This window comes from Trachinotus anak, unplaced genomic scaffold (genome assembly GCF_046630095.1).
Source record: "Trachinotus anak isolate AG129_WGS33_773 ecotype Australia unplaced genomic scaffold, CSIRO_AGI_Tana_v1 ptg000021l, whole genome shotgun sequence".
Lineage (NCBI taxonomy): Eukaryota > Metazoa > Chordata > Actinopteri > Carangiformes > Carangidae > Trachinotus > Trachinotus anak.
This window is the reverse complement of record NW_027273872.1, coordinates 8,548,781-8,561,199: the sequence shown is the minus strand read 5'-3', so window position 1 is coordinate 8,561,199 and position 12,419 is coordinate 8,548,781. Positions and strand designations below refer to the sequence as shown.

The 12,419-nt window shown below is 39.6% G+C and overlaps 1 protein-coding gene across 10 annotated transcripts in view; it reads left to right on the top strand.

The window, feature by feature from the left end:
* rapgef2b (Rap guanine nucleotide exchange factor 2b) overlaps positions 1–12,419 on the top strand; it is a 106,513-nt gene that overhangs the window by 23,336 nt on the left and 70,758 nt on the right. For all 10 annotated transcript variants that reach the window (XM_071457595.1, XM_071457597.1, XM_071457594.1 and 7 more), the window contains exons 2-3: positions 5,217–5,287; positions 7,888–7,944. In XM_071457595.1, the coding sequence (XP_071313696.1) occupies positions 5,217–5,287; positions 7,888–7,944 (128 nt within the window). The remainder of the gene's footprint in view (positions 1–5,216; positions 5,288–7,887; positions 7,945–12,419) is intronic.

The following is a 12,419-nucleotide window of genomic DNA, read 5'->3' as shown; positions in this document are numbered from 1 at the left end:
TTTGCAGTCATATCTTAGAGGTAAAGCAATATCAGGCAGCAACTGAAGACAAACAATGCATGATAAACAAATCATGTCACACGTCAGAAAAGATTCATTTTGTCATCATTCTGCAACAAATATTGATAGTAAATGAATCAGCAACATTTTGATAGTTGATAAATCATTCAGTCAAACAAAATGCCAAACACACTGTGGTCTCAGCTTCTGACTTTGTGCCATTTTTCTTTGTCATAAAGACTGTAAATGGAATATTTGAAGGTTTTAGAGCATTATAGGTGACAGGCAAATATTAATTATTACTGTAGCCTCAAGAAATTGTGAATGCCATATTTATAGTCTTTATAACATAAATTTAAAAAAATTGCTATGCAGCAAGACAAACTTTTCTATTTTTGTCACTGATCTGGCCGTCTACAGTAAGATCTTTTCAGGCGAAACTGTATTCGTTTTCACTGCAACCTTGCGCTCTTTTATTTTCTCAGAGTCTCAATGAACACAATGTGGGAAAAACATCACAACTTCCTTGACCTCCCTTTTGCCCACTGAATGCTTTGCCACTCAGCAGGCTGGCAGCAGGCCCGACGCTGCACCCTCTCCCTCTGGGGCCTAACATAATGGGTGGAAAATGGAGGACGTCGTGGTCAGTGTGTGTGTATTCAGGCCCCAAACAGGGAGGACAAGGCCCGCTATTGTTTAATTTGTATTCTGGAAAGGAAATACCTCCACTTGTTTGGCTGCATTGCACTACTACCATCTGTCTTACAAATGACGGTGTAAAGTGACAACATACTGTGTTGCACCAAGGAAACAACCGGGGAAGTTTACAAAGACGTTTGATTGACAGTATGTAACTGGTATGCGAGGAACGCCGCAAGTAGTTTTTGTGCAACTGGCTTTCAAGTGTCCCTGAGGTTTTATCAAGAGCAGCATCTTGGTATGTTTTTCCTCTTGTGGGGGCCACCTGTGTTCCTGGAAGGATTAGTTTGGAAATGGAAGGGGGAGGGATTAGATGGTGTTACTGGTGTAGCCTGGGAATTTGAGCTGCCCCCTCCAAAAGCCCAAAAGCCAGCAGTTTTTAAAAAATGAATAAGCTTTGTCTTTATTCAGCACACACACAATGAGCAGAATATTTGGCTGGATGCAGCCCTCATCAGCATGTCCTAGTTTCAGCTACCCACTACTTGCTCTGATCTCCTTCCTTCCTGTTTCTGTTCTATGAGAAAGTGTCGCTCCTGTTTTCAGCCACAGATGGAAACGAACATGAAGCACCTAAACGGTGTTTGAAGCATATATCAAACACTCACGAAATCATACAAATCAGCTGTTAGAATAATTAAAATCCATTCGAGGTCATGCAGGTTGCTTTGGATTTAATGCTCCTGCCCATGTCTTAAAACTTTTATGTATCCTCTCTGCGTTCACTTTGTGGTGATTGTGTTTGGCTCCGTCTAAAAGGACCAACAGTCCAGTAAGAAAAAAGAAAGAAAATCAGACCGGAAAATGTAGGGCCCAGGGAGTGGAAAAGATGGGGTCCTTTACATTCTTTCCATACAGTCAATCTCAAATATTTGAGACTGAAGCCACAATTGATGGTTTTGCATATTTCTCCCTGTGAGGCTGCATTTGAGTGGGGCTGTTTTATTCACCATGATGTCACTGTGGGATGAGGGAGAAAGACATCTGCAACACTGCCACCTAGTGTTGCCTTTCTGTCTGGATTATTTAACACTTAGTGTCACTGAAGTATAAGTACTTTCTTGCTTTTACAGTCAACACAGTCAAAATTGATCTGTATGTTGTAGGTCATTGAACGTTATTCACAATGATTCTACACCTGTTCTATTATCTTTTGGATTTTGTTCAAATCCCCAGTCAAATGTATGAGAAGTTAATTTCTGGTATTAGATGAAGACTTTTGTGTTATTCAAATAGTTTGTTGCCTTATGTCAATATTGGACAGCAGCTCTGAGTGGCACAAAACATGAAAGGCAGAGGAGGGGATGACATGCAGCAAAGGTCCTGGCCGATGACCTTTGTGACTATAGAGTTACAGAAGTGTGGACAGTTACATGGTTTGTGTTTTTTTCAACCTCTGGGCCACAAACATCACGACACAGTCAGTGATTAGCATCGCATCTATGAGAGAAATTAAAGAAATAAAAGGGATATAGAACATTTGATCATCAGTGTTTACTGTGGCTGGAGCTGAAGTTGATTGCAGGGGAGGTGAAATGTTTGAAGTCGGGCTAAACAATATGCCAAAAAAACCCAACTCAAGTCAGTATTTCAGTTGGAATAGTCATTTTTTAAATTTCATTTTCACTGAAAAAAAACCATAAAAGATTATGTGATTTTTGTTGGGTCTGTACCAAACAGGCATGTTCCCTCGCGCCTGAAGATCTGATTTGTAGGCCAGGGCGTCTCTGTAGCACCACAACCCTTCATTTATGGTCTGTTGCAAAACATTTTACCTGTACCACAAAAACTGCAGCTCTTGAGATTTGGATATTCCACTTGGACATATTCTGATTTCAATAATATTTCAATTAGGTTTATGTTTAATTTATATTTTATTTATATTTTCAACAACTGTCCTTTTCCACTTTACCGTTAATTATACATAGAAAAAGAAAAAAACAAGCTAGCTACTCTTTGAGTAAAATTTTCTGTCTGAAGTGTAACATTAGAATTTGTCTTTCATTGACATTAATGTATTTGAAATGATCCTCAGTGTTTAAAGTTAATATGGGGAACTGTATTTTAAAGGATTGATGGGAAGGAGATAGTGCATGTCAATGTTCTGCAAAGGTTTTGACTCCCATAAAAACATGTAAATGAAATGGGCCACTGCACTAAATGAAATAGCTTCTGTACCAAATTAAATATCCACACGTACAATAGATATTTTACTCTTCAAACTTGGCCGCCCAAATGGTCACCTTCATCTTCAGCTAAGTGGGCACAGACCAGTAATTGTGCCCATTTTTCAATCGCCCATAAAATTAAGTGGACATTTAAATTTTTATTTGCAGTTGAGCAGAAATTTGTGATTCAGTCAGGGCTGTCAGTTCCTCAGTCCTCCAGTAGGTGGCACTGGATGTCAGAGCATTGCCTCTGTTGAATGGCCGCTCCTGTTCACAGTGTTTCACTGACTACAGCCACTTTGAACATAAGGATTTGGTTAGTGAGGATATCTCTGTGATGTAACAGGGCCGGGCAGCCCTCAGGACAATTCATTTCTTTCTGTGTCCGCTCCTTAAAGGCCAAACCCAAATTAAAAGAACGCCTTAAAGTTCAGTCCACCTCAAGGCTGTGTAGTTTCATAACACAACTATGATTTTAATTCATAGTCTGTAGTAATGTGTCACATATTTGTTGACTGTTAGATTCACATGGTTATTTGTAACAGGTGGTGATGACGACTTTCACTACACTTTTCTTCATCTGCTGAGTTTGCTGGTTTCTCATTTTGTTGTCTGTAATGGGAAACTTTGAATTTAACCTTGATGTAGAGAACATTTTGGATGTGGTTTTTTTTGTCTCATACCTTTTTTGCTGGCTTGTTAGAAAGTTGTTTATTTTGTTAATCCAAGGTCATGAGTTTCTTGACTGGCTGCCTGGCTGTAAGTCAGACCAGTGCAGTTTGTGTGTTGTGGTTATGAGAAGTGGTCTTCCTTTGAAAATCACATCAGAAAGAGGTTTTATTTTATATTATATATATTTATATTTTATATTTATAAGATTGTTTGTAAGAGTATTTTCTATTTCTGGGGTCAGTTTAAACGTATCACAGAAAGCCCTGGGGCAATTCTGACACTATCCTTTACTCATACAGACATTTGGTCATTTATGTGCAACCAAACCAGATAAAACAAAGTCCGATTTAGCTTTTGTGGTCAGCATTTTGTAAGATGTTTGATAAACTTATGATTGTTGGTCTCAGAAACATAGCTCAGAGACAGGGTGGCCAGTCTGTGTGGTTCCATGTGTGTGATTGTGTGTCTGGCGAGGTCTCAGCACAGAGTCTCTGTTGTCCCTCCACTCCGCTGTCGCCGCATCTACCTCCATTTGCCGCCGACAAAGGCAACCCAGTAGCTGCAACCAGCACGGCAACGCAACACACACACACACACACACACACACACACACACACACACACAGTCAGTAGTCACCAGTAGACAGTGGAGTAGCTGTGCAGGCTGCCAGCTCTCAGAGAGGGCCACTTTGTTTCACCTCTGACTTGGATTCAGGCCAAACAATCTGAGTCGCTCACTGGGTCACTTGATGGAGTAATTGAATGGGGAGTTTATAGCTGTGCAGTGTAGTTCCTTTATTTTTACACTGTGAGGTGCTTTATTGCTTTCTCTCCCAGTGTTCACTCACACACATCAACGTCACTGTCCTTGGAAAGTGTTTTCTGTTGTATGAGAAGCCAGTTTGTCCCCTGCAGAATGAATGATCAGTGTTTTAAGCCTCGATGTAAATACATCATCATAACTTGGCTGTGTTGTAATGTGTTTTTGTAGGAGCAGTGTTGAAACGATCAGCTGATTAAGCAGCAGATTTACTGGCTAAAAATAAATCATCAATTCTTGTAATTGATTGTTTTGGTTTTTTTTTAACCATTTAATAAATAAAATGTGACAGTTCACTGATGTCTGATTTCAGATTTAGATTTTTTTTGTTTTGTTTTATACCATATAAATGAGTTGTGTCTGGGTTCAACTAAATGAACTAAATGTTTAAATGGAAAAAAAATAATCTATTATGAAACAATTGTTACTTACAGCCATGATGAGGATTAATGACAGTTTTGTGCCCTCACATTGAAGCTAATTAACAATCTGCTGATTATTTTCATCATTATATTATATTTTAGTCTTTAAAATGTCAGAAAATCAAGGTGTTCAAGGTGACATCATGTCTTCTTTTGTTGTATGTTGTTTTGTCTGACAGCCCACAACTCAAACAGATTTAGTTTACAATGAAATAAATCTGAGCAAAGCAGCAAATGCTTTGATTAGAGAAACTGAGAGCAGAAGATGGTGCAATGTTAAATCGATTATCAACAACGCAGGTTAATCTTCTGTCCATTTGCTACTTCAATAATCAGCTTATCATTTCAGCTCTAATTTAAGCCCCGCTGTTTCTTTGGATGTTTACTTTCAGCCTAAGCTCCTGTGTGTGGTAACACGTCTGCTTTTCTTCCACAGGACCTGGAAATCGTCTACTCTTATCTCCACGGGATGGAGGCCTTGTCCAACCTGCGAGAGCACCAGCTGAAGTGAGTGTCCGCACAAATTCCCGGTGCTTCATTAACACAACTAAAAGCTTGATATCCCAGTCACATGAATTTCAATTGGAGTTGCAACACCTCAGTGTCTCCTCCATAGCACTTACAGACAGGGGTAGAAGTTTAACACTGAAAGTGAAATTTGTGTCATTTTTTTAAATTCAGCAGCCACTTCGCCCTCTAACTACTACTTTACTGGAATTATTTAACTCTCTAAAAACACCATTAGTCGAGTGTTGGACTCTTCCCATTAGCCAGTTCTCTTTCAAAATGATTTGCATTTTCTATTACGTCATCAGTGGGGGTTTACCGCAGATCCACGACAGTTGTCATTTTCAGACCCTTTGAGCAACTGTTTTTCGAAAAAGCACTTAGCGACAGATCTAGCAACTTTTTGGATAAACCTTGGCAACATGAGAGAGTCGCCATTAACTCCCTGTGAGCAAGAGGCGCACCTCTCTCTGTAGTTGTTTACAGCAGTTCCACAACTTGTCCCATGTCTATATCTGAGTTGGGTCAGGTTCTATTTTTTTTAATTTTTTTTTTGCCAGACAACCCTGCGTTTTTTGGCTGATGCCCTCTGTCTTGGCATCCTCACCAGCCTCAAACAAATAATTTGAAAACAATTTTTTGAAGTCATCTTGGACTTAATAAAATTGTGATTCCACGATACTTTCTGTTTCTGCTGGAATCAGTCTCTATTTCTGACACCAAACATTTCATGGGACAGTAAAGGGCTAACTGCTGGGGTTCACATGGGACACTTTTGTATATTTAAGCTGATTCAGACTGAAAGGACAAGTGTATTTTTACATAATCCACATACTGATTTGATTTTGCCTTTAAGTCTGCTGTCACCACGTTAGCTCTCCAGTCTTTTCTGTCTGGCGTAGACTTTCCAAACAGTGCATGTCAGAAGTCTGTTCCCAGCATGCCTAGTGTGCATACATGTGGATTATACTGGCGAGGGAACAATGTAGCAGTACATGACCCGCAAGTTGGAACATTCCTCTTTGTGACCCCTCAGAGGCCTCCCACCCCACAGTAACCCCTCTCCCTCCTCCCGGTTTGGATCCTGAGGAATGTCCCCGTGGTCCCACAGACCTCCGCACCACTCCCGCCAACTTCATCTGAGTGGTTTTGGCTTTCCTAACTTAAAAAAAAAAAAAAACTCCCATCCAGCCAGAAATTACACTAACCGTGGGATCATGTTATAGTTTCTTTCTTAACTTAATTTCATCTGGGAGAAATGTGTTGTTTTTCCTCCGTGGTTCTTTTTCACAGCGACTTGTTTTTTAGAGCCAGGATTGTTTTTCAGTCCTTGTGCAATGGGGCTAGAACACGACGGCCGCCCCCAGCTATTTTTGAAGTCTTTTGTGTTTTGATCAGCTACTGTTTACTATAGCTGCCTGCCCGTAATGTTGAGGTGCTCTTGTCTTCTCTGGAGGCGTAAATGGATGACTTTTTTACATTTCATGTGGGGGGAAAAGGGTTTAATTCCAAAATCAGAGAGCTACCATTTTAAAAATGTAACTCATCATTTATCCCTGTGAAATAATAGAGTAAATCCTTAGTTTAAAGGATTGTATTTTTAAAAATATTTCAAACAAAAGAAAAACAAAACATTTCACTAATGGGAGCAGTGGGGGCATAAAGCGAGCCTGTAAGCTCAAGCATTTTCCTCAACCCTTGACACTTATTTGGGAGCAGAGGTACAAGTAGTCTCATGATTATTAGATTAATTGTTGAACTCTCCAAATATAACTGAGAATCTCTGTTGCCATTAAGCAAGGCACTAAACCATTAGCTGCTCCAGTGGAACTGCCTTGTGTCCAGATATACAAGACTTAAACTGGTCTGGATGTGTGCCAGGTGACATGAGTGCAACTGTGAGTGTGTTGCTTGGTCTGATGATATAACAGGGTCATATTTTTGGTATTCCCATGAAATGGTTACCAAATAGATGACATGTTATATCAGAATATTTTCAGTACAGTGTAGTTTGAAGAAAGATGGAAACGCACACACAATCAATGCATCTAAAACTTTAGCAGTAAATTCTGGTGTTGACCCTCAGAATAAAAAACCAAAGGTTTAATTAACTTTCACAATCACCAGAAGAAATCAGTCAGAAAAACCGACTTCCCCACTATCAGTAGCCTCAATAGACTATGATGCAATGAACCACAAGACTCTCAAGACTCTGCTCTTGTTCTGAATATGGTACAGCTACTGTTCTCTCCATCAACACACAGAGTACAGCCTGCATCTGGACAACACTTCCACTTAACCTTTTATATGTACATACAGTAGCTCCATCTTTAATTATCAGCAACAAGTTCATTGTGTGTCACTGATCACAGAAAATCAAGTTGCAGGTTTGCCAAAAAATAAATAACATTTCGTCTTAAAATAACTGACTCATCAGAGGGTGAATTTTATTGGATTCAGCAGAGCTAGATTTTGACCTGTTCCTCTCATTTTTTGTCTGTTTGTAATAATGTTAACCAGCTTTTTATTAAAGTAAAGTTACCATTTCTTCCTGTTGTCTGACTGCCACTCTCCCCTCCCTCTCCCCTCTGTCCCTGCAGGATAATGTGTGAGACGGTGCGTTATGAGAGACATGAGGCCAATGAAGTACTATACTAGTAAGTACTACAATGTCTGGTATTGCATGGGTGTGGATGCCTGTGTGTAAATGGATATTGATGATATGTGCTCGAACACTTAGATCTCTACCAGCGTAAGAAAACACAACACAGAAAAACTGGGGGCAGCAAATGAAACAATATTTCAGTTCAGTTTGATCAAAACACTGCAGCCTAGGCTGTTACTCAGCCTTATTGATGAGCCTTCACACACTGGCTGCACACAGTGCAGCGACCTGCATGACTTCAATGAAAACAAATGTCTGTCAAGTACAGAATCAGTCCTTCATGAAGGTGTGTGTGTTCAAATGTGACACCAAACCACTCGACAGCATCAGTGAGGAAAAAAGACCTAGACGAGATTTCCACTCTAATTTCATCTTGATTCAATAAGAAACTGTCCGAATTGACAAAGAGAAACTGTAGTTATAATGGCTCCTAAAAGCATCTCTAAGCCAGTCACAAGTGGAAATGCCTCTGTGCTTCCTCCTTTGGGCCATGTGTTGTGGAAGGTTAATATGATTGGAAAGCTGTATTGACAGTTTCCAGACAGCTTCTGAGTGTGTTTGGATCCATTTTGAAAAGCTGCCACAACTGCAGTAAGCAGAAAACACAGTGTTTGACTGCTGTCACAAGCTGACGTCTTCCAAACACCCATGGTGAGAATTAAGACAGTTAATTAACTCTATCAGCGTCTCGAGGGGCTAGAGAGGGTGAATTGTCCCTTCTATGCCCCCTAATCCTGTGTGTGTGTGTGTGTGTGTGTGTGCGTGCGTGCGTGCGTGCGCGTGTTGGAATGACATGGAAGAGTCAACACCTCATTAGAAGCACACTTGGCGGTGTGGGAGCTGATTAAACAATAGGAATGCAGATGAAGCGGTGGTCACATTATAGACTCCAGTTTCAGCAAGATTCCCTCTGGCCCCTCACACCAGTCACTACACACTCTCACACATATACACACTCACACAACCACATACATATATTTATTCAAAGGAGAAACCCCTCGAGATTAACCATCTCATTTTCAACGGGGTTCTTAACACAAAATACAATATGTGAAGCACAACAGCACAATTACACAACCTGACCCCTCCCACACCTGCTGATTCCAGAAGAAAATGAATAAATATACAAATAAATAAATACACACATACCCACAAAAGTTTACATGCACCATCACAAAAGTGAAAAAACATTTCCAGACTTATTTATAATTGCACTCATATTTTATATATCCATACACAAACATACACATGCACACATTATAGTTCTGGTTTACAGGTGGTATTTATGAGCTGCAACCAAATCACTATATTGGACTGGTCACATAGCCTGACAACAGAAACACAAATGTGTAAATGACAGTAACTAAATCCAAAGGTTGGGTGTGTAATAAAACTGAATGGACATTTAACCCGCTGACACCCTGCAGAGTAACCAGTTTGTTTGTCCCACTCGACCAGATATCAGCTGTGATGCACACTTCAAGTGTTTCCTGACAAAAACAGGACAAAGGAGAAGAGATTAAGCAGCTTTCTTACTCAGTTTGGACAGACATCTCTAGTATGGACAAAGTTGGGTTTCACACTTACACAGCGTTTTCAGATTAAGAGAGCATGACTGCTTCTACTTTGCTCAGTTTAACTCTGGGCAAAAGCAGAGAACACAGCAGGTTATTTTCTTACTGGTTTATCAGGTCATTTAATTTACATTTTTTTCTAGTTGTGTCTTGGAACAACAGTTTGTTTGCATGTGTTTGTGTACATCTGTGTTTGCGTGCTTGCATGTATGAACCTATAAAAGTTGGTCAGGGCTCTCTCTGATAAGAGCTGGGTGTTAAACAGCAGCAGATCAGATTGAATTTCCTCTGCTGTAGGATCTTAATCAGTCTTCTCTTCTGAAAATACAACCCTAACAGCCTGTCTTCATTTCCTTGTGTGTTTATAACAACGGCAATAATCTGCTGGGGAACGAGGGCTTTAAAAGTCAATGGGGGAATTTAATGTGATAGTATCTCAATTAAGTTGTAAAAATTGTATGGCTTGTACATTGAGACATGTCTCAGACAGCTGTAAAGAGAGTTAATTTCCTTAAAGGAAAAAGCCACTGTAAAGTGATATTTTTAGCAAAACTGTCATGACTTTTGCTACAATTTTCAGCAGGCTGACACATCAGAGACAGATATCAGGTTTTATTTTGAGTCAGTCACAACCAGAAGCCTTCCAGAGATGCCATGTTGCATCAAAATTCAATAATGATACGGGAAGAAGGACACAGTCATTTACAAGCTTTAATTGAACATTTTAAATGTAAATGTACATTTGCATTAGCAGGGAGTATTCCTTGCCATAGCACAACTACTGTGTCTGACTCATGCTGAGCTGTAGATATTACTGTCTTTGCTTCATAAAAATTGGAGCCAACTTCCACTGTTTGACAGCCATGTCTCTTCTGGGCCTTCCAGGAAGCCCATGATTTAATGGTGGCCAAAATCCAGGAGAACATTTTGCATAGAACTAAATCTTGACTACATATGTATGATGTTTTCTTTATCTCCAACCTCCCATAATGCTGAATAAAACCACTCAGATTCATTCGGATGGTGTAGTTAATGACCCTCACTCTCACAACCTCACACTGACTGTCCCTGACGGTTGGCAGTCCTGGAGCAGCGATAGCAGGATAATAGTTTAAAAAGTACTCATTTCTCCCGTTTGGGGTTCTAGATTGCTAGAGTGCAAACACTACATGCACACGCCTACACACACACACACACACACACTCACCCACTCACACAGTTACACTTGATATCTCAGGAAAACATCCCATTCTGTGAGAGCCTGAACCTCGTAGGATTTACCGTCCAGAGATTATTGTGCCAAAGCCCCTCCTGAGATGGAGGCTGACCTGGCACATTTAACAGCGGCTGGTGAAGAGGGTTTGTATCGTCTGGTCAGCCTTTAACCTCTTCCATGTCAGCCCTTTCAGTGCAATCCTTCACCTTTGACCCACACTGGTTTGTGTGGTCCAACTGCAAAGTCCAGCTTTTGCTGTTTTTCTGCTGGAGTGGCACAGTTAGCTTGTTTGACGGTCAGATTTTCTTTTTTAAATCACTTTTGATGAACCATGAGCATTGGAGTCAATGATGCAAGTATTCAATTTTATTAGAGCTAAAATCATAAATTAATCAGCAACAATATTCTCAGTCTTCTAATGATGAAGTGAAAATATAAAGTAAATATGAAGACATTGCCTTACCCTCTGGGAAAATATGATGGAAATTTCCTCTATTTTCTGTCAGTTAATGAATGAAGTAAAGGTCTCATATTTTACACTTTTAAATTTATGTTTTGATGTCCATAGGAATAAATAATTGTGGCTTTTAGTAACAAAAAAAAAAACATCTCAGTGTAGTTTTACATTTCCTCTTTTGGGCCTTTACCTGGAGCTCTTCAGCACATCAGCGAGCCAATCAGAGGCTCTGAACCTCTGACTGCCATAAACATTTAAAAGTAGACTCTCAGTCCTCTCCTGCCTCCTCACTAGCTTTTGTTTGTTGGACAATTGAAAACATGGTATGATTGCTTTATTTCATAATGGCAACCACACCACTGTGGTGTTGAGTCTCTTGAGGGTTTCATGGCGAAAGCATCACAACAATAACAATTTAAAATGGTCATATTTTTAGTTGCTTATTTACATTTTGCCTCTAAGTGACACAACTCTTTTGTTCTGAAACTCCTCACATCCCACCATCCTGTTAGTCCAGCCATTTGAGACCTTGTGTTATGTTGACATTGGCTGTACTTACTCATTGTTTAGGGGTCCCACACACTCCACTGCTGTATGTGCAAAATAATAGCAACTGCAGAATCAGCCAATTTTCTTTCTTTTCTTCTGACCTTATTCAAAACCATAATGTAGACAGAGGCAACTCCTTCCAAAAATGCTGATGATAAAATACTAACTATATATGCATTTTGGTCTGTTAATTGAATAAAATTTTAAGGACCAAAGGATTACTCAGGATTAATCAATGGAATAATCAGAGAGGTTTATGAAAAAAAGAATAAATGTCCTGTTACTAAAAATCTAAATCTAAATCTAAATTCAGTTATTTGGGAGAGAGTGCCGTCTATGAAGTCAATGCTAATCACCAATATAAATCTGAAAATCAATTGCGTTTAAGTGTGTTTTACAGTTGGATTCTCTTCTCTCGTAACTGACAGTGATAGAGCTGAGGTTTATACTTAGTCTTGTTGAGCTGTTAAAGACGTCCCGAAGTCTGCAGGACTCCCAGCAGAACAATATTATTACTATTACTTGATCAAAGTATTACTTGATCAAAGTTGCTTGGTCTGCATAAACGTCAAATGATTACATCCTGTTAAAGGTTAAATATTGTGAATGTGAATGTCTGAGCCTGCCTTATAATTTTTTATGACAGTCAAATATGACTCTGTTGCACATTT